Raw genomic sequence first — 23,787 nt, 5'->3', positions numbered from 1 at the left:
GCCTCGTAACCCGAGAGCTTCTGAATGGTCTAATATACTCATTACGACTTTCCAGTAAAATTTTAAATACGGTGTCAATCAGCTCTAAAAGCACAATGCTAAGAATACGGATGAATTCTGCGCATGTGTGTGAACTAGTCTCGAAAAATTTCGAATAAATATAGTAATATTTTTAAATTAATATCTATTTTTGACGTACATCATTTGGAATTATTCATTTTATCTCTAGGAATGATGGTTAAATCTAGCGAAAATAAATTTAAAAAAAAATTATATAAAAATATTTGTCTGCTTCGAGCCTCGAACTGAAGACCTGCAAAACAAAGTGCAACACTCTGCCGACCTAGCTACCAAGCCTCGCCACCCGAGAGCTTCTGGATGGTCTAATATACTCATTACGACTGTCCAGTAAAATTTTAAATACGGTGTCAATCAGCTCTAAAAGCACAATGCTAAGAATACGGATGAATTCTGCACATGTGTGTGAACTAGTCTCGAAAAATTTCGAATAAATATAAAAATATTTTTAAATTAATAACTATTTTTGACGTACATCATTTGAAATTATTCATTTTATCTCTAGGAATGATGGAGAAATCTAGCGAAAATAAATTTTAAAAAAAATTATATAAAAATATTTGTCTGCTTCGAGCCTCGAACTGAAGACCTGCAAAACCAAGTTCCACACTCAGCCGACCTAGCCACTAAGCCTCGTAACCCGAGGGCTTCTGAATGGTCTAATATACTCATTACGACTGTCCAGTAAAATTTTAAATACGGTGTCAATCAGCTCTAAAAGCACAATGCTAAGAATACGGATGAAATCTGCGCATGTGTGTGAACTAGTATCGAAAAATTTCGAATAAATATAGTAATATTTTTAAATTAATATCGATTTTTGACGTACATCATTTGGAATTATTCATTTTATCTCTAGGAATGATGGAGAAATCTAACGAAAATAAATTTAAAAAAAAATTATATAAAAATATTTGTCTGCTTCGAGCCTCGAACTGAAGACCTGCAAAACAAAGCGCCACACTCTGCCGACCTATCCACCAAGCCTCGTAATCCGAGAGCTTCTGAATGGTCTAATATACTCATTACGACTGTCCAGTAAAATTTTAAATACGGTTTCAATCAGCTCTAAAAGCACAATGCTAAGAATACGGATGAATTCTGCGCATGTGTGTGAACTAGTCTCGAAAAATTTCGAATAAATATAGTAATATTTTTAAATTAAATTCTATTTTTGACGTACATCATTTGGAATTATTCATTTTATCTCTAGGAATGATGGAGAAATCTAGCGAAAATAAATTTTTAAAAAAATTAAATAAAAATATTTGTCTGCTTCGAGCCTCGAACTGAAGACCTGCAAAACAAAGTGCCACACTCTGCCGACCTAGCCACCAAGCCTCGTAACCCGAGAGCTTCTGAATGGTCTAATATACTCATTACGACTGTCCAGTAAAATTTTAAATACGGTGTCAATCAGCTCTAAAAGCACAATGCTAAGAATACGGATGAATGCTGCGCATGTGTGTGAACTAGTATCGAAAAATTTCGAATAAATATAGTAATATTTTTAAATTAATATCGATTTTTGACGTACATCATTTGGAATTATTCATTTTATCTCTAGGAATGATGGAGAAATCTAACGAAAATAAATTTAAAAAAAAATTATATAAAAATATTTGTCTGCTTCGAGCCTCGAACTGAAGACCTGCAAAACAAAGCGCCACACTCTGCCGACCTATCCACCAAGCCTCGTAATCCGAGAGCTTCTGAATGGTCTAATATACTCATTACGACTGTCCAGTAAAATTTTAAATACGGTGTCAATCAGCTCTAAAAGCACAATGCTAAGAATACGGATGAAATCTGCGCATGTGTGTGAACTAGTCTCGAAAAATTTCGAATAAATATAGAAATATTTTTAAATTAAATTATATTTTTGACGTATATGATTTGGAATTATTCATTTTATCTCTAGGAATGATGGAGAAATCTGGCGAAAATAAATTTAAAAAAAAAAAAGAAAATTATATAAAAATATTTGTCTGCTTCGAGCCTCGAACTGAAGACCTGCAAAACAAAGTGATACACTCTGCCGACCTAGCCACCAGGCCTCGTAACCCGAGAGCTTCTGAATGGTCTAATATACTCATTACGACTGTCCAGTAAAATTTTAAATAGGGTGTCAATCAGCTCTAAAAGCACAATGCTAAGAATACGGATGAATTCTGCGCATGTGTGTGAACTAGTATCGAAAAATTTCGAATAAATATAGAAATATTTTTAAATTAAGGTATCCGAATACGTTGAAATGGCTATTTTTTTCAAAAAATCGTATTTTTAGTTTTTGGTTTTATTGAATAAAGCAGTTATTTAGCTTTACAAAACAGCTTGTACTTTGTTTCTACGTCAATTACAAGCCGAGATATTAGCAAATTAGTAAAGCTCGGTAAACCGGAAGTGGGTGTTCAAGTAACCGGAAGTAAGCATTTAAATGCCCATAAAACTGTCAAATTTGATTGAAATTCCGCGATTTTTTTAAAAAATAATTTTAGTATATTATTAATTTAATATTTAAAATAATTCTGCACCTTAAGGATATCTGGCAACGTAAAATTTAAGGAAATCTGGCAACATTAGTTTGTTTACATTTGTAGCGTGCGTTGCGATTTTGTTGTGATCTTCTTGTTTAGTTTTTACAAAAATAATAGTAATCTGCATTAATTTGATAGATTATTAGTGAAATTTTAGAAAGTGTTAGTGTTTTTAACAGTGCTAGTAATGGGTAATAATAAAAACAAGTGTTACTCTCGCAAACGGAAATTCGGAGGGAACAGATACTCCAGTAAAGCTACAAAAAGTAGTAAGTTAGATGCTTCACTGTTAACAGTCAGTGAAACAAAATTAAAACAATCTTCGAAACCTTCAGATATTCCTATAAACAACGAAAAGAATGTGCTTATTAATTTCCAAATCCTCAATGACATTATTTCATCATTATGTTGTCCTGTGTGTTTTAAAAGTGGAGTTAGCATTATCCAGGAGTCTGTATTTGGCTTAGCGATGAATATGACATTAAAGTGTAAAAATTGTGACTATTCAATATCTTTCTGCACCTCTCAAAAGGTAAATAAAATGCATACCATAAATCTTGCATTTGTTTTTGGTATGAGAGTTATTGGCAGGGGACATTCTGCAGCGAAAAAACTGTGTTCTGCGATGAATGTGAATGTGCCTTCGAAAAAGTCATTTGGCTATCTCGAAAAAAAACTGGAAGCTGCTGCTAGTAACGTGGCATCCAAAACAATGAAGGAAGCTGCATTAGAAATTAGAGGTGACTCAGTAACTGAAGAAATAGCTCAGTGCGGTGTGTCAGTTGATGGCACATGGCAACGAAGAGGGTATTCATCTCTGAATGGATGTGTCACGGTCATTTCAATAGACACTGGAAAGGTGTTAGACATTGAAGTGATGTCGAAAGTGTGTAGAATTTGTGACAAAAAAAACAGCGAAGCAATAAACTCTAGTCATACCTGTACAAAACATACAGGTTCGTCTGGTGCTATGGAACCTCTTGGTGCTTATCGTATTTTTGAAAGGTCTGCTGACATGAGGAAACTACAATATATAAAATTCTATGGCGACGGGGATTCAAAAGGATATGATGCTGTGAAAGATGTTTATGGGAAGGATAGCGTTACAAAATATGAGTGTATTGGACATATACAGAAGCGTGTTGGCACAAGGCTAAGAAAATTAAAATCGAAGCAAAAAGGTCTTGGAGGTCGAGGAAAACTTACAGACACCTTCATCGATAAATTGCAAAATTACTACGGAATTGCTATCCGTAGTAATGTGAATGATTTGGAAGGCATGCAAAAGGCAGTAATTGCAGCATTTTTTCACTGCTGTTCCAGTGCAAAACAACCAATGCATGGTCAATGTCCAGTTGGGCCCGAGAGCTGGTGTAGATATCAGCAAGCCATATCGAACGGAAAAAAATACAAGGAAAAATCAAAAGGGCTTCCAAAAAATGTCCTCAATAGCATCAAGCCTGTATACATGCAATTATGTGACAAAAATTTGCTACAAAAATGCTTGCATGGGAAAACCCAAAATGCAAATGAATCGTTCAATGGAATTCTTTGGAAATTTATTCCAAAAGAAATTTTCGTTGAGTTGTCAACATTGCGGTTGGGTGCATACATGGCAGTGATTCAATTTAATAAAGGATTTGAAGGACTGCTAGATATTTTAAGGCATTTTGGTGTAAGTTTGGGGGTGTTTACCCTCAAAGGTTTTGCTGAACTCGACGAAGTGCGAGTTAACGAATCCAAGCGACATTCTTTGCCCGGAGTTAAAGTTGCCAGAAAAAAAAATCGGGCAGCTAAAAAGAAAAAATTAGTTAAAAATGAGCAAGCAGAAGGTTTAACTTATAAATCTGGGACATTTTAGGTTAGTAGTCACATGTATATAGCATATATGTGGTAAGTTGTAATAAAAATGCATTTTTCTCAAAATCACTTTTTTTGCATATTTTGCCAGCGATAAAAATGATAACTTGAATTATTCTAAAGCAATTGCTTTGAAACTTGGTATAATCTTTCCTTATAATGTTTTCTAGAGCGTGACCTAAAAGAATGTTCATAATAGGAATATTTTTTAAATTATGGTATGTTATTTGAATAATGGTGTTATAAAATATGCAAAATACCCTGTGATGGTTCTTCGACTAGCTCTAGAAGTTTTATTTATTGGGGTAGCCTTAAAATTTTAGGTCATTCCCTAGGTAATTGCATAAGGATTATTTAAATACTAAATTTATTGAATTTGGTTAAATAGAATTTCGTGTACCATTTTTGAAGTTTTCCTAAAATTTCTTCAAAATTCACCATATATCTACCAATTTTCTAAAACTAAAAAAAATTATTGCAAATTTTAACTTATAATAGCTTATGTACACATAAACTGAAGTCAAAAAACATGTTAATTTGTTTCTATATGATAATTTTCAAAAAAAGTGCTCCGAACGTATTCGGATACCTTAAATTATATTTTTGACGTATATGATTTGGAATTATTCATTTTATCTCTAGGAATGATGGAGAAATCTGGCGAAAATAAATTTAAAAAAAAAAAAAGAAAATTATATAAAAATATTTGTCTGCTTCGAGCCTCGAACTGAAGACCTGCCAAACAAAGTGCCACACTCTGCCGACCTAGCCACCAAGCCTCGTAACCCGAGAGCTTCTGAATGGTCTAATATACTCATTACGACTTTCCAGTAAAATTTTAAATACGGTGTCAATCAGCTCTAAAAGCACAATGCTAAGAATACGGATGAATTCTGCGCATGTGTGTGAACTAGTCTCGAAAAATTTCGAATAAATATAGTAATATTTTTAAATTAATATCTATTTTTGACGTACATCATTTGGAATTATTCATTTTATCTCTAGGAATGATGGTTAAATCTAGCGAAAATAAATTTAAAAAAAAATTATATAAAAATATTTGTCTGCTTCGAGCCTCGAACTGAAGACCTGCAAAACAAAGTGCCACACTCTGCCGACCTAGCTACCAAGCCTCGCCACCCGAGAGCTTCTGGATGGTCTAATATACTCATTACGACTGTCCAGTAAAATTTTAAATACGGTGTCAATCAGCTCTAAAAGCACAATGCTAAGAATACGGATGAATTCTGCACATGTGTGTGAACTAGTCTCGAAAAATTTCGAATAAATATAAAAATATTTTTAAATTAATAACTATTTTTGACGTACATCATTTGAAATTATTCATTTTATCTCTAGGAATGATGGAGAAATCTAGCGAAAATAAATTTAAAAAAAAATTATATAAAAATATTTGTCTGCTTCGAGCCTCGAACTGAAGACCTGCAAAACCAAGTTCCACACTCAGCCGACCTAGCCACTAAGCCTCGTAACCCGAGGGCTTCTGAATGGTCTAATATACTCATTACGACTGTCCAGTAAAATTTTAAATACGGTGTCAATCAGCTCTAAAAGCACAATGCTAAGAATACGGATGAAATCTGCGCATGTGTGTGAACTAGTATCGAAAAATTTCGAATAAATATAGTAATATTTTTAAATTAATATCGATTTTTGACGTACATCATTTGGAATTATTCATTTTATCTCTAGGAATGATGGAGAAATCTAACGAAAATAAATTGAAAAAAAAATTATATAAAAATATTTGTCTGCTTCGAGCCTCGAACTGAAGACCTGCAAAACAAAGCGCCACACTCTGCCGACCTATCCACCAAGCCTCGTAATCCGAGAGCTTCTGAATGGTCTAATATACTCATTACGACTGTCCAGTAAAATTTTAAATACGGTTTCAATCAGCTCTAAAAGCACAATGCTAAGAATACGGATGAATTCTGCGCATGTGTGTGAACTAGTCTCGAAAAATTTCGAATAAATATAGTAATATTTTTAAATTAAATTCTATTTTTGACGTACATCATTTGGAATTATTCATTTTATCTCTAGGAATGATGGAGAAATCTAGCGAAAATAAATTTTTAAAAAAATTAAATAAAAATATTTGTCTGCTTCGAGCCTCGAACTGAAGACCTGCAAAACAAAGTGCCACACTCTGCCGACCTAGCCACCAAGCCTCGTAACCCGAGAGCTTCTGAATGGTCTAATATACTCATTACGACTGTCCAGTAAAATTTTAAATACGGTGTCAATCAGCTCTAAAAGCACAATGCTAAGAATACGGATGAATGCTGCGCATGTGTGTGAACTAGTATCGAAAAATTTCGAATAAATATAGTAATATTTTTAAATTAATATCGATTTTTGACGTACATCATTTGGAATTATTCATTTTATCTCTAGGAATGATGGAGAAATCTAACGAAAATAAATTTAAAAAAAAATTATATAAAAATATTTGTCTGCTTCGAGCCTCGAACTGAAGACCTGCAAAACAAAGCGCCACACTCTGCCGACCTATCCACCAAGCCTCGTAATCCGAGAGCTTCTGAATGGTCTAATATACTCATTACGACTGTCCAGTAAAATTTTAAATACGGTGTCAATCAGCTCTAAAAGCACAATGCTAAGAATACGGATGAAATCTGCGCATGTGTGTGAACTAGTCTCGAAAAATTTCGAATAAATATAGAAATATTTTTAAATTAAATTATATTTTTGACGTATATGATTTGGAATTATTCATTTTATCTCTAGGAATGATGGAGAAATCTGGCGAAAATAAATTTAAAAAAAAAAAGAAAATTATATAAAAATATTTGTCTGCTTCGAGCCTCGAACTGAAGACCTGCAAAACAAAGTGATACACTCTGCCGACCTAGCCACCAGGCCTCGTAACCCGAGAGCTTCTGAATGGTCTAATATACTCATTACGACTGTCCAGTAAAATTTTAAATAGGGTGTCAATCAGCTCTAAAAGCACAATGCTAAGAATACGGATGAATTCTGCGCATGTGTGTGAACTAGTCTCGAAAAATTTCGAATAAATATAGTAATATTTTTAAATTAAATTCCATTTTTGACGTACATCATTTGGAATTATTCATTTTATCTCTAGGAATGATGGAGAAATCTAGCGAAAATAAATTTAAAAAAAAATCTATAAAAATATTTGTCTGCTTCGAGCCTCGAACTGAAGACCTGCAAAACAAAGTGCCACACTCTGCCGACCTAGCCACCAAGCCTCGTAACCCGAGAGCTTCTGAATGGTCTAATATACTCATTACGACTTTCCAGTAAAATTTTAAATACGGTGTCAATCAGCTCTAAAAGCACAATGCTAAGAATACGGATGAATTCTGCGCATGTGTGTGAACTAGTCTCGAAAAATTTCGAATAAATATAGTAATATTTTTAAATTAATATCTATTTTTGACGTACATCATTTGGAATTATTCATTTTATCTCTAGGAATGATGGTTAAATCTAGCGAAAATAAATTTAAAAAAAAATTATATAAAAATATTTGTCTGCTTCGAGCCTCGAACTGAAGACCTGCAAAACAAAGTGCCACACTCTGCCGACCTAGCTACCAAGCCTCGCCACCCGAGAGCTTCTGGATGGTCTAATATACTCATTACGACTGTCCAGTAAAATTTTAAATACGGTGTCAATCAGCTCTAAAAGCACAATGCTAAGAATACGGATGAATTCTGCACATGTGTGTGAACTAGTCTCGAAAAATTTCGAATAAATATAAAAATATTTTTAAATTAATAACTATTTTTGACGTACATCATTTGAAATTATTCATTTTATCTCTAGGAATGATGGAGAAATCTAGCGAAAATAAATTTTAAAAAAAATTATATAAAAATATTTGTCTGCTTCGAGCCTCGAACTGAAGACCTGCAAAACCAAGTTCCACACTCAGCCGACCTAGCCACTAAGCCTCGTAACCCGAGGGCTTCTGAATGGTCTAATATACTCATTACGACTGTCCAGTAAAATTTTAAATACGGTGTCAATCAGCTCTAAAAGCACAATGCTAAGAATACGGATGAAATCTGCGCATGTGTGTGAACTAGTCTCGAAAAATTTCGAATAAATATAGAAATATTTTTAAATTAAATTATATTTTTGACGTATATGATTTGGAATTATTCATTTTATCTCTAGGAATGATGGAGAAATCTGGCGAAAATAAATTTAAAAAAAAAGAGAATTATATAAAAATATTTGTCTGCTTCGAGCCTCGAACTGAAGACCTGCAAAACAAAGCGCCGCACTCTGCCGACCTAGCCACCAAGCCTCGTAACCCGAGAGCTTCTGAATGGTCTAATATACTCATTACGACTGTCCAGTAAAATTTTAAATAGGGTGTCAATCAGCTCTAAAAGCACAATGCTAAGAATACGGATGAATTCTGCGCATGTGTGTGAACTAGTCTCGAAAAATTTCGAATAAATATAGTAATATTTTTAAATTAATATCTATTTTTGACGTACATCATTTGGAATTATTCATTTTATCTCTAGGAATGATGGTTAAATCTAGCGAAAATAAATTTAAAAAAAAATTATATAAAAATATTTGTTTGCTTCGAGCCTCGAACTGAAGACCTGCAAAACAAAGTGCCACACTCTGCCGACCTAGCTACCAAGCCTCGCCACCCGAGAGCTTCTGGATGGTCTAATATACTCATTACGACTGTCCAGTAAAATTTTAAATACGGTGTCAATCAGCTCTAAAAGCACAATGCTAAGAATACGGATGAATTCTGCACATGTGTGTGAACTAGTCTCGAAAAATTTCGAATAAATATAAAAATATTTTTAAATTAATAACTATTTTTGACGTACATCATTTGAAATTATTCATTTTATCTCTAGGAATGATGGAGAAATCTAGCGAAAATAAATTTTAAAAAAAATTATATAAAAATATTTGTCTGCTTCGAGCCTCGAACTGAAGACCTGCAAAACCAAGTTCCACACTCAGCCGACCTAGCCACTAAGCCTCGTAACCCGAGGGCTTCTGAATGGTCTAATATACTCATTACGACTGTCCAGTAAAATTTTAAATACGGTGTCAATCAGCTCTAAAAGCACAATGCTAAGAATACGGATGAAATCTGCGCATGTGTGTGAACTAGTCTCGAAAAATTTCGAATAAATATAGAAATATTTTTAAATTAAATTATATTTTTGACGTATATGATTTGGAATTATTCATTTTATCTCTAGGAATGATGGAGAAATCTGGCGAAAATAAATTTAAAAAAAAAGAGAATTATATAAAAATATTTGTCTGCTTCGAGCCTCGAACTGAAGACCTGCAAAACAAAGCGCCGCACTCTGCCGACCTAGCCACCAAGCCTCGTAACCCGAGAGCTTCTGAATGGTCTAATATACTCATTACGACTGTCCAGTAAAATTTTAAATAGGGTGTCAATCAGCTCTAAAAGCACAATGCTAAGAATACGGATGAATTCTGCGCATGTGTGTGAACTAGTCTCGAAAAATTTCGAATAAATATAGTAATATTTTTAAATTAATATCTATTTTTGACGTACATCATTTGGAATTATTCATTTTATCTCTAGGAATGATGGTTAAATCTAGCGAAAATAAATTTAAAAAAAAATTATATAAAAATATTTGTTTGCTTCGAGCCTCGAACTGAAGACCTGCAAAACAAAGTGCCACACTCTGCCGACCTAGCTACCAAGCCTCGCCACCCGAGAGCTTCTGGATGGTCTAATATACTCATTACGACTGTCCAGTAAAATTTTAAATACGGTGTCAATCAGCTCTAAAAGCACAATGCTAAGAATACGGATGAATTCTGCACATGTGTGTGAACTAGTCTCGAAAAATTTCGAATAAATATAAAAATATTTTTAAATTAATAACTATTTTTGACGTACATCATTTGAAATTATTCATTTTATCTCTAGGAATGATGGAGAAATCTAGCGAAAATAAATTTAAAAAAAAATTATATAAAAATATTTGTCTGCTTCGAGCCTCGAACTGAAGACCTGCAAAACCAAGTTCCACACTCAGCCGACCTAGCCACTAAGCCTCGTAACCCGAGGGCTTCTGAATGGTCTAATATACTCATTACGACTGTCCAGTAAAATTTTAAATACGGTGTCAATCAGCTCTAAAAGCACAATGCTAAGAATACGGATGAAATCTGCGCATGTGTGTGAACTAGTCTCGAAAAATTTCGAATAAATATAGAAATATTTTTAAATTAAATTATATTTTTGACGTATATGATTTGGAATTATTCATTTTATCTCTAGGAATGATGGAGAAATCTGGCGAAAATAAATTTAAAAAAAAAAGAGAATTATATAAAAATATTTGTCTGCTTCGAGCCTCGAACTGAAGACCTGCAAAACAAAGCGCCGCACTCTGCCGACCTAGCCACCAAGCCTCGTAACCCGAGAGCTTCTGAATGGTCTAATATACTCATTACGACTGTCCAGTAAAATTTTAAATAGGGTGTCAATCAGCTCTAAAAGCACAATGCTAAGAATACGGATGAATTCTGCGCATGTGTGTGAACTAGTCTCGAAAAATTTCGAATAAATATAGTAATATTTTTAAATTAATATCTATTTTTGACGTACATCATTTGGAATTATTCATTTTATCTCTAGGAATGATGGTTAAATCTAGCGAAAATAAATTTTAAAAAAAATTATATAAAAATATTTGTTTGCTTCGAGCCTCGAACTGAAGACCTGCAAAACAAAGTGCCACACTCTGCCGACCTAGCTACCAAGCCTCGCCACCCGAGAGCTTCTGGATGGTCTAATATACTCATTACGACTGTCCAGTAAAATTTTAAATACGGTGTCAATCAGCTCTAAAAGCACAATGCTAAGAATACGGATGAATTCTGCGCATGTGTGTGAACTAGTCTCGAAAAATTTCGAATAAATATAGTAATATTTTTAAATTAAATTCTATTTTTGACGTACATCATTTGGAATTATTCATTTTATCTCTAGGAATGATGGAGAAATCTAGCGAAAATAAATTTTTAAAAAAATTAAATAAAAATATTTGTCTGCTTCGAGCCTCGAACTGAAGACCTGCAAAACAAAGTGCCACACTCTGCCGACCTAGCCACCAAGCCTCGTAACCCGAGAGCTTCTGAATGGTCTAATATACTCATTACGACTGTCCAGTAAAATTTTAAATACGGTGTCAATCAGCTCTAAAAGCACAATGCTAAGAATACGGATGAATTCTGCGCATGTGTGTGAACTAGTATCGAAAAATTTCGAATAAATATAGTAATATTTTTAAATTAATATCGATTTTTGACGTACATCATTTGGAATTATTCATTTTATCTCTAGGAATGATGGAGAAATCTAACGAAAATAAATTTAAAAAAAAATTATATAAAAATATTTGTCTGCTTCGAGCCTCGAACTGAAGACCTGCAAAACAAAGCGCCACACTCTGCCGACCTATCCACCAAGCCTCGTAATCCGAGAGCTTCTGAATGGTCTAATATACTCATTACGACTGTCCAGTAAAATTTTAAATACGGTTTCAATCAGCTCTAAAAGCACAATGCTAAGAATACGGATGAATTCTGCGCATGTGTGTGAACTAGTCTCGAAAAATTTCGAATAAATATAGTAATATTTTTAAATTAAATTCTATTTTTGACGTACATCATTTGGAATTATTCATTTTATCTCTAGGAATGATGGAGAAATCTAGCAAAAATAAATTTTAAAAAAATTATATAAAAATATTTGTCTGCTTCGAGCCTCGAACTGAAGACCTGCAAAACAAAGTGCCACACTCTGCCGACCTATCCACCAAGCCTCGTAATCCGAGAGCTTCTGAATGGTCTAATATACTCATTACGACTGTCCAGTAAAATTTTAAATACGGTTTCAATCAGCTCTAAAAGCACAATGCTAAGAATACGGATGAATTCTGCGCATGTGTGTGAACTAGTCTCGAAAAATTTCGAATAAATATAGTAATATTTTTAAATTAAATTCTATTTTTGACGTACATCATTTGGAATTATTCATTTTATCTCTAGGAATGATGGAGAAATCTAGCAAAAATAAATTTTAAAAAAATTATATAAAAATATTTGTCTGCTTCGAGCCTCGAACTGAAGACCTGCAAAACAAAGTGCCACACTCTGCCGACCTAGCCACTAAGCCTCGTAACCCGAGAGCTTCTGAATGGTCTAATATACTCATTACGACTGTCCAGTAAAATTTTAAATACGGTGTCAATCAGCTCTAAAAGCACAATGCTAAGAATACGGATGAAATCTGCGCATGTGTGTGAACTAGTCTCGAAAAATTTCGAATAAATATAGAAATATTTTTAAATTAAATTATATTTTTGACGTATATGATTTGGAATTATTCATTTTATCTCTAGGAATGATGGAGAAATCTGGCGAAAATAAATTAAAAAAAAAAAAAAAGAAAATTATATAAAAATATTTGTCTGCTTCGAGCCTCGAACTGAAGACCTGCAAAACAAAGTGCCACACTCTGCCGACCTAGCCACTAGGCCTCGTAACCCGAGAGCTTCTGAATGGTCTAATATACTCATTACGACTGTCCAGTAAAATTTTAAATAGGGTGTCAATCAGCTCTAAAAGCACAATGCTAAGAATACGGATGAATTCTGCGCATGTGTGTGAACTAGTCTCGAAAAATTTCGAATAAATATAGTAATATTTTTAAATTAAATTCTATTTTTGACGTACATCATTTGGAATTATTCATTTTATCTCTAGGAATGATGGAGAAATCTAGCGAAAATAAATTTTTAAAAAAATTAAATAAAAATATTTGTCTGCTTCGAGCCTCGAACTGAAGACCTGCAAAACAAAGTGCCACACTCTGCCGACCTAGCCACCAAGCCTCGTAACCCGAGAGCTTCTGAATGGTCTAATATACTCATTACGACTGTCCAGTAAAATTTTAAATACGGTGTCAATCAGCTCTAAAAGCACAATGCTAAGAATACGGATGAATTCTGCGCATGTGTGTGAACTAGTATCGAAAAATTTCGAATAAATATAGTAATATTTTTAAATTAATATCGATTTTTGACGTACATCATTTGGAATTATTCATTTTATCTCTAGGAATGATGGAGAAATCTAACGAAAATAAATTTAAAAAAAATTATATAAAAATATTTGTCTGCTTCGAGCCTCGAACTGAAGACCTGCAAAACAAAGCGCCACACTCTGCCGACCTATCCACCAAGCCTCGTAATCCGAGAGCTTCTGAATGGTCTAATATACTCATTACGACTGTCCAGTAAAATTTTAAATACGGTTTCAATCAGCTCTAAAAGCACAATGCTAAGAATACGGATGAATTCTGCGCATGTGTGTGAACTAGTCTCGAAAAATTTCGAATAAATATAGTAATATTTTTAAATTAAATTCTATTTTTGACGTACATCATTTGGAATTATTCATTTTATCTCTAGGAATGATGGAGAAATCTAGCAAAAATAAATTTAAAAAAAAATTATATAAAAATATTTGTGTGCTTCGAGCCTCGAACTGAAGACCTGCAAAACAAAGTGCCACACTCTGCCGACCTAGCCACTAAGCCTCGTAACCCGAGAGCTTCTGAATGGTCTAATATACTCATTACGACTGTCCAGTAAAATTTTAAATACGGTGTCAATCAGCTCTAAAAGCACAATGCTAAGAATACGGATGAAATCTGCGCATGTGTGTGAACTAGTCTCGAAAAATTTCGAATAAATATAGAAATATTTTTAAATTAAATTATATTTTTGACGTATATGATTTGGAATTATTCATTTTATCTCTAGGAATGATGGAGAAATCTGGCGAAAATAAATTAAAAAAAAAAAAGAAAATTATATAAAAATATTTGTCTGCTTCGAGCCTCGAACTGAAGACCTGCAAAACAAAGTGCCACACTCTGCCGACCTAGCCACCAAGCCTCGTAACCCGAGAGCTTCTGAATGGTCTAATATACTTATTACGACTGTCCAGTAAAATTTTAAATACTGTGTCAATCAGCTCTAAAAGCACAATGCTAAGAATACGGATGAATTCTGCGCATGTGTGTGAACTAGTCTCGAAAAATTTCGAATAAATATAGTAATATTTTTAAATTAAATTCTATTTTTGACGTACATCATTTGGAATTATTCATTTTATCTCTAGGAATGATGGAGAAATGTAGCGAAAATAAATTTTAAAAAAAATTATATAAAAATATTTGTCTGCTTCGAGCCTCGAACTGAAGACCTGCAAAACAAAGTGCCACACTCTGCCGACCTAGCCACTATGCCTCGTAACCAGAGAGCTTCTGAATGGTCTAATATACTCATTACGACTGTCCAGTAAAATTTTAAATACGGTGTCAATCAGCTCTAAAAGCACAATGCTAAGAATACGGATGAATTCTGCGCATGTGTGAACTAGTCTCGAAAAATTTCGAATAAATATAGTAATATTTTTAAATTAAATTCTATTTTTGACGTACATCATTTGGAATTATTCATTTTATCTCTAGGAATGATGGAGAAATCTAGCGAAAATAAATTTAAAAAAAAATTATATAAAAATATTTGTCTGCTTCGAGCCTCGAACTGAAGACCTGCAAAACAAATTGCCACACTCTGCCGACCTAGCCACTAAGCCTCGTAACCCGAGAGCTTCTGAATGGTCTAATATACTCATTACGACTGTCCAGTAAAATTTTAAATACGGTGTCAATCAGCTCTAAAAGCACAATGCTAAGAATACGGATGAATTCTGCGCATGTGTGAACTAGTCTCGAAAAATTTCGAATAAATATAGTAATATTTTTAAATTAAATTCTATTTTTGACGTACATCATTTGGAATTATTCATTTTATCTCTAGGAATGATGGAGAAATCTAGCGAAAATAAATTTAAAAAAAATTATATAAAAATATTTGTCTGCTTCGAGCCTCGAACTGAAGACCTGCAAAACAAAGTGCGACACTCTGCCGACCTAGCTACTAAGCCTCGTAACCCGAGAGCTTCTGAATGGTCTAATATACTCATTACGACTGTCCAGTAAAATTTTAAATACTGTGTCAATCAGCTCTAAAAGCACAATGCTAAGAATACGGATGAATTCTGCGCATGTGTGTGAACTAGTCTCGAAACATTTCGAATAAATATAGTAATATTTTTAAATTAAATTATATTTTTGACGTATATGATTTGGAATTATTCATTTTATCTCTAGGAATGATGGAGAAATATGGCGAAAATAAATTTAAAAAAAAATTATATAAAAATATTTGTCTGCTTCGAGCCTCGAACTGAAGACCTGCAAAACAAAGTGCCACACTCTGCCGACCTAGCCACTAAGCCTCGTAACCCGAGAGCTTCTGAATGGTCTAATATACTCATTACGACTGTCCAGTAAAATTTTAAATACGGTGTCAATCAGCTCTAAAAGCACAATGCTAAGAATACGGATGAATTCTGCGCATGTGTGAACTAGTCTCGAAAAATTTCGAATAAATATAGTAATATTTTTAAATTAAATTCTATTTTTGACGTACATCATTTGGAATTATTCATTTTATCTCTAGGAATGATGGAGAAATCTAGCGAAAATAAATTTAAAAAATAATTATATTAAAATATTTGTCTGCTTCGAGCCTCGAACTGAAGACCTGCAAAACAAAGTGCCACACTCTGCCGACCTAGCCACTAAGCCTCGTAACCCGAGAGCTTCTGAATGGTCTAATATACTCATTACGACTGTCCAGTAAAATTTTAAATACTGTGTCAATCAGCTCTAAAAGCACAATGCTAAGAATACGGATGAATTCTGCGCATGTGTGTGAACTAGTCTCGAAACATTTCGAATAAATATAGTAATATTTTTAAATTAAATTATATTTTTGACGTATATGATTTGGAATTATTCATTTTATCTCTAGGAATGATGGAGAAATATGGCGAAAATAAATTTAAAAAAAAATTATATAAAAATATTTGTCTGCTTCGAGCCTCGAACTGAAGACCTGCAAAACAAAGTGCCACACTCTGCCGACCTAGCCACTAAGCCTCGTAACCCGAGAGCTTCTGAATGGTCTAATATACTCATTACGACTGTCCAGTAAAATTTTAAATACGGTGTCAATCAGCTCTAAAAGCACAATGCTAAGAATACGGATGAATTCTGCGCATGTGTGAACTAGTCTCGAAAAATTTCGAATAAATATAGTAATATTTTTAAATTAAATTCTATTTTTGACGTACATCATTTGGAATTATTTATTTTATCTCTAGGAATGATGGAGAAATCTAGCGAAAATAAATTTAAAAAAAAATTATATAAAAATATTTGTCTGCTTCGAGCCTCGAACTGAAGACCTGTAAAACAAAGCGCCACACTCTGCCGACCTATCCGCCAAGCCTCGTAACCCGAGAGCTTCTGAATGGTCTAATATACTCATTACGACTGTCCAGTAAAATTTTAAGTACGGTGTCAATCAGCTCTAAAAGCACAATGCTAAGAATACGGATGAATTCTCCGCATGTGTGTGAACTAGTCTCGAAAAATTTCGAATAAATATAGAAATATTTTTAAATTAAATTATATTTTTGACGTTTATGATTTGGAATTTTTCATTTTATCTCTAGGAATGATGGAGAAATCTGGCTAAAATAAATTTTTAAAAAAAAAAAGAAAATTATATAAAAATATTTGTCTGCTTCGAGCCTCGAACTGAAGACCTGCAAAACAAAGTGCCACACTCTGCCGACCTAGCCACCAAGCCTCGTAACCCGAGAGCTTCTGAATGGTCTAATATACTCATTACGACTGTCCAGTAAAATTTTAAATACGGTGTCAATCAGCTCTAAAAGCACAATGCTAAGAATACGGATGAATTCTCCGCATGTGTGTGAACTAGTCTCGAAAAATTTCGAATAAATATAGAAATATTTTTAAATTAAATTATATTTTTGACGTTTATGATTTGGAATTTTTCATTTTATCTCTAGGAATGATGGAGAAATCTGGCTAAAATAAATTTAAAAAAAAAAAAAGAAAATTATATAAAAATATTTGTCTGCTTCGAGCCTCGAACTGAAGACCTGCAAAACAAAGTGCCACACTCTGCCGACCTAGCCACCAAGCCTCGTAACCCGAGAGCTTCTGAATGGTCTAATATACTCATTACGACTGTCCAGTAAAATTTTAAATACGGTGTCAATCAGCTCTAAAAGCACAATGCTAAGAATACGGATGAATTCTGCGCATGTGTGTGAACTAGTCTCGAAAAATTTCGAATAAATATAGTAATATTTTTAAATTAAATTCTATTTTTGACGTACATCATTTGGAATTATTCATTTTATCTCTAGGAATGATGGAGAAATCTAGCGAAAATAAATTTAAAAAAAAATTATATAAAAATATTTGTCTGCTTCGAGCTTCGAACTGAAGACCTGCAAAACAAATTGCCACACTCGGCCGACCTAGCCACCAAGCCTCGTAACCCGAGAGCTTCTTAAAGGTCTAATATACTCATTACGACTGTCCAGTAAAATTTTAAATACGGTGTCAATCAGCTCTAAAAGCACAATGCTAAGAATACGGATGAATTCTGCGCATGTGTGTGAACTAGTCTCGAAAAATTTCGAATAAATATAGTAATATTTTTAAATTAATATCTATTTTTGACGTACATCATTTGGAATTATTCATTTTATCTCTAGGGATGATGGAGAAATCTAGCAAAAATAAATTTTAAAAAAAATTATATAAAAATATTTGTCTGCTTCGAGCCTCGAACTGAAGACCTGCAAAACCAAGTGCCACACTCTGCCGACCTAGCCACCAAGCCTCGTAACCCGAGAGCTTCTGAATGGTCTAATATACTCATTACGACTGTCCAGTAAAATTTTAAGTACGGTGTCAATCAGCTCTAAAAGCACAATGCTAAGAATACGGATGAATTCTCCGCATGTGTGTGAACTAGTCTCGAAAAATTTCGAATAAATATAGAAATATTTTTAAATTAAATTATATTTTTGACGTTTATGATTTGGAATTTTTCATTTTATCTCTAGGAATGATGGAGAAATCTGGCGAAAATAAATTTAAAAAAAAAAAAAAGAAAATTATATAAAAATATTTGTCTGCTTCGAGCCTCGAACTGAAGACCTGCAAAAAAAAGTGCCACACTCTGCCGACCTAGCCACTAAGCCTCGTAAAACGAGAGTTTCTGAATGGTCTAATATACTCATTACGACTGTCCAGTAAAATTTTAAATACGGTGTCAATCAGCTCTAAAAGCACAATGCTAAGAATGCGGATGAATTCTGCGCATGTGTGTGAAATAGTCTCGAAAAATTTCGAATAAATATAGTAATATTTTTAAATTAAATTATATTTTTGACGTATATGATTTGGAATTATTCATTTTATCTCTAGGAATGATGGAGAAATCTATCGAAAATATATTTAAAAAAAAAGAAAATTATATAAAAATATTTGTCTGCTTCGAGCCTCGAACTGAAGACCTGCAAAATAAAGCACCACACTCTGCCGACCTAGCCACCAAGCCTCGTAACCCGAGACCTTCTGAATGGTCTAATATACTCATTACGACTGTCCAGTAAAATTTTAAATACGGTGTCAATCATCTCTAAAAGCACAATGCTAAGAATACGGATGAATTCTGCGCATGTGTGTGAACTAGTCTCGAAAAATTTCGAATAAATATAGTAATATTTTTAAATTAAATTCTATTTTTGACGTACATCATTTGGAATTATTTATTTTATCTCTAGGAATGATGGAGAAATCTAGCGAAAATAAATTTAAAAAAAAATTATATAAAAATATTTGTCTGCTTCGAGCCTCGAACTGAAGACCTGTAAAACAAAGCGCCACACTCTGCCGACCTATCCGCCAAGCCTCGTAACCCGAGAGCTTCTGAATGGTCTAATATACTCATTACGACTGTCCAGTAAAATTTTAAGTACGGTGTCAATCAGCTCTAAAAGCACAATGCTAAGAATACGGATGAATTCTCCGCATGTGTGTGAACTAGTCTCGAAAAATTTCGAATAAATATAGAAATATTTTTAAATTAAATTATATTTTTGACGTTTATGATTTGGAATTTTTCATTTTATCTCTAGGAATGATGGAGAAATCTGGCTAAAATAAATTTTAAAAAAAAAAGAAAATTATATAAAAATATTTGTCTGCTTCGAGCCTCGAACTGAAGACCTGCAAAACAAAGTGCCACACTCTGCCGACCTAGCCACCAAGCCTCGTAACCCGAGAGCTTCTGAATGGTCTAATATACTCATTACGACTGTCCAGTAAAATTTTAAATACGGTGTCAATCAGCTCTAAAAGCACAATGCTAAGAATACGGATGAATTCTGCGCATGTGTGTGAACTAGTCTCGAAAAATTTCGAATAAATATAGTAATATTTTTAAATTAAATTCTATTTTTGACGTACATCATTTGGAATTATTCATTTTATCTCTAGGAATGATGGAGAAATCTAGCGAAAATAAATTTAAAAAAAAATTATATAAAAATATTTGTCTGCTTCGAGCTTCGAACTGAAGACCTGCAAAACAAATTGCCACACTCGGCCGACCTAGCCACCAAGCCTCGTAACCCGAGAGCTTCTTAAAGGTCTAATATACTCATTACGACTGTCCAGTAAAATTTTAAATACGGTGTCAATCAGCTCTAAAAGCACAATGCTAAGAATACGGATGAATTCTGCGCATGTGTGTGAACTAGTCTCGAAAAATTTCGAATAAATATAGTAATATTTTTAAATTAATATCTATTTTTGACGTACATCATTTGGAATTATTCATTTTATCTCTAGGGATGATGGAGAAATCTAGCAAAAATAAATTTTAAAAAAAATTATATAAAAATATTTGTCTGCTTCGAGCCTCGAACTGAAGACCTGCAAAACAAAGTGCCACACTCTGCCGACCTAGCCACCAAGCCTCGTAACCCGAGAGCTTCTGAATGGTCTAATATACTCATTACGACTGTCCAGTAAAATTTTAAGTACGGTGTCAATCAGCTCTAAAAGCACAATGCTAAGAATACGGATGAATTCTCCGCATGTGTGTGAACTAGTCTCGAAAAATTTCGAATAAATATAGAAATATTTTTAAATTAAATTATATTTTTGACGTTTATGATTTGGAATTTTTCATTTTATCTCTAGGAATGATGGAGAAATCTGGCGAAAATAAATTTAAAAAAAAAAAAAGAAAATTATATAAAAATATTTGTCTGCTTCGAGCCTCGAACTGAAGACCTGCAAAAAAAAGTGCCACACTCTGCCGACCTAGCCACTAAGCCTCGTAAAACGAGAGCTTCTGAATGGTCTAATATACTCATTACGACTGTCCAGTAAAATTTTAAATACGGTGTCAATCAGCTCTAAAAGCACAATGCTAAGAATGCGGATGAATTCTGCGCATGTGTGTGAACTAGTCTCGAAAAATTTCGAATAAATATAGTAATATTTTTAAATTAAATTATATTTTTGACGTATATGATTTGGAATTATTCATTTTATCTCTAGGAATGATGGAGAAATCTATCGAAAATATATTTAAAAAAAAAAGAAAATTATATAAAAATATTTGTCTGCTTCGAGCCTCGAACTGAAGACCTGCAAAACAAAGCGCCACACTCTGCCGACCTAGCCACCAAGCCTCGTAACCCGAGAGCTTCTGAATGGTCTAATATACTCATTACGACTGTCCAGTAAAATTTTAAATACGGTGTCAATCAGCTCTAAAAGCACAATGCTAAGAATACGGATGAATTCTGCGCATGTGTGTGAACTAGTTTCGAAAAATTTTGAATAAATATAATTATATTTTTAAATTAAATTCTATTTTTGACGTATATCATTTGGAATTATTCATTTTATCTCTAGGAATGATGGAGAAATCTAGCGAAAAAAAATTAAAAAAAAAAATTATATAAAAATATTTGTCTGCTTCCAGCCTCGAACTGAAGACCTGCAAAACAAAAAGCCACACTCTGCCGACCTAGCCACCAAGCCTCGTAACCCGAGAGCTTCTGAATGGTCTAATATACTCATTACGACTGTCCAGTAAAATTTTAAATACGGTGTCAATCAGCTCTAAAAGCACAATGCTAAGAATACGGATGAATTCTACGCATGTGTGTGAACTAGTATCTAAACATTTCGAATAAATATAGTAATATTTTTAAATTAATATCTATTTTTGACGTACATCATTTGGAATTATTCATTTTATCTCAAGGAATGATGGAGAAATCTAGCGAAAATAAATTTAAAAAAAAAAATTATATAAAAATATTTGTCTGCTTTGAGCCTCGAACTGAAGACCTTCAAAACAAATTGCCACACTCTGCCGACCTAGCCACCAAGCCTCTTAACCCGAGAGCTTCTGAATGGTCTAATATACTCATTACGACTGTCCAGTAAAATTTGAAATACGGTGTCAATCAGCTCTAAAAGCACAATGCTAAGAATACGGATGAAATCTGCGCATGTGTGTGAACTAGTGTCGAAAAATTTCGAATAAATATAGAAATATTTTTAAATTAAATTATATTTTTGACGTATATGATTTGGAATTATTCATTTTTTCTCTAGGAATGAAGGAAAAATCTGTCGAAAATAAATTTAAAAAAAAGAAAGAAAATTATATAAAAATATTTGTCTGCTTCCAGCCTCGAACTGAGGACCTGCAAAACAAAGCGCCACACTCTGCCGCCCCAGCCACCCATCCTCGTAGCCCGAGAGCTTCCGAAGGGTCTAATATACTCATTACGACTATCCAGTAAAATTTTAAATACAGTGTCAATCAGCTCTATAAGCACAATGCTAAGAATACGAATGAATTCTGCGCATGTGTGTGAACTAGTCTCGAAAAATTTCGAATAAATTTAGTAATATTTTTAAATTAAATTCTATTTTTGACGTACATCATTTGGAATTATTCATTTTATCTCTAGGAATGATGGAGAAATCTAGCGAAAATAAATTTAAAAAAAAATTATATAAAAATATTTGTCTGCTTCGAGCCTCGAACTGAAGACCTGCAAAACAAAGTGCCACACTCTGCCGACCTAGCCACTAAGCCTCGTAATCCGAGAGCTTCTGAATGGTCTAATATACTCATTACGACTGTCCAGTAAAATTTTAAATACTGTGTCAATCAGCTCTAAAAGCACAATGCTAAGAATACGGATGAATTCTGCGCATGTGTGTGAACTAGTCTCGAAACATTTTGATTACATATAGTAATATTTTTAAATTAAATTATATTTTTGACGTATATGATTAGGAATTATTCATTTTATCTCTAGGAATGATGGAGAAATCTGCCGAAAATAAATTTAAAAAAAAAGAAAATTATATAAAAATTTTTGTCTGCTTCGAGCCTCGAACTGAAGACCTGCAAAACAAATTGCCACACTCTGCCGACCTAGCCACCAAGCCTCGTAACCCGAGAGCTTCTGAATGGTCTAATATACTCATTACGACTGTCCAGTAAAATTTTAAATACGGTGTCAATCAGCTCTAAAAGCACAATGCTAAGAATACGGATGAATTCTCCGCATGTGTGTGAACTAGTCTCGAAAAATTTCGAATAAATATAGTAATATTTTTAAATTAAATTCTATTTTTGACGTACATCATTTGGAATTATTCATTTTATCTCTAGGAATGATGGAGAAATCTAGCGAAAATAAATTTTAAAAAAAATTATATAAAAATATTTGTCTGCTTCGAGCCTCGAACTGAAGACCTGCAAAACAAAGTGCCACACTCTGCCGACCTAGCCACTAAGCCTCGTAACCCGAGAGCTTCTGAATGGTCTAATATACTCATTACGACTGTCCAGTAAAATTTTAAATACGGTGTCAATCAGCTCTAAAAGCACAATGCTAAGAATACGGATGAATTCTGCGCATGTGTGAACTAGTCTCGAAAAATTTCGAATAAATATAGTAATATTTTTAAATTAAATTCTATTTTTGACGTACATCATTTGGAATTATTCATTTTATCTCTAGGAATGATGGAGAAATCTAGCGAAAATAAATTTTTAAAAAAATTATATAAAAATATTTGTCTGCTTCGAGCCTCGAACTGAAGACCTGCAAAACAAAGTGCCACACTCTGCCGACCTAGCCACCAAGCCTCGTAACCCGAGAGCTTCTGAATGGTCTA

The 23,787-nt window shown here is 33.4% G+C and overlaps 1 protein-coding gene across 1 annotated transcript; it reads left to right on the top strand.

The window, feature by feature from the left end:
- Positions 1–3,189: 3,189 nt before the first annotated feature.
- On the top strand, positions 3,190–4,657 carry LOC129981520 (uncharacterized). Its single transcript, XM_056092379.1, has 2 exons — positions 3,190–4,383; positions 4,646–4,657. Exons 1-2 carry the CDS (start codon positions 3,190–3,192, stop codon positions 4,655–4,657), a joined length of 1,206 nt encoding a protein of 401 aa, XP_055948354.1.
- Positions 4,658–23,787: the final 19,130 nt, after the last annotated feature.

This window comes from Argiope bruennichi, chromosome 8 (genome assembly GCF_947563725.1).
Source record: "Argiope bruennichi chromosome 8, qqArgBrue1.1, whole genome shotgun sequence".
Taxonomy (NCBI): Eukaryota; Metazoa; Arthropoda; class Arachnida; order Araneae; family Araneidae; genus Argiope; species Argiope bruennichi.
The sequence above is the reverse complement of the archived record's forward strand: the minus strand, read 5'-3'. Positions and strand labels throughout refer to the sequence as shown.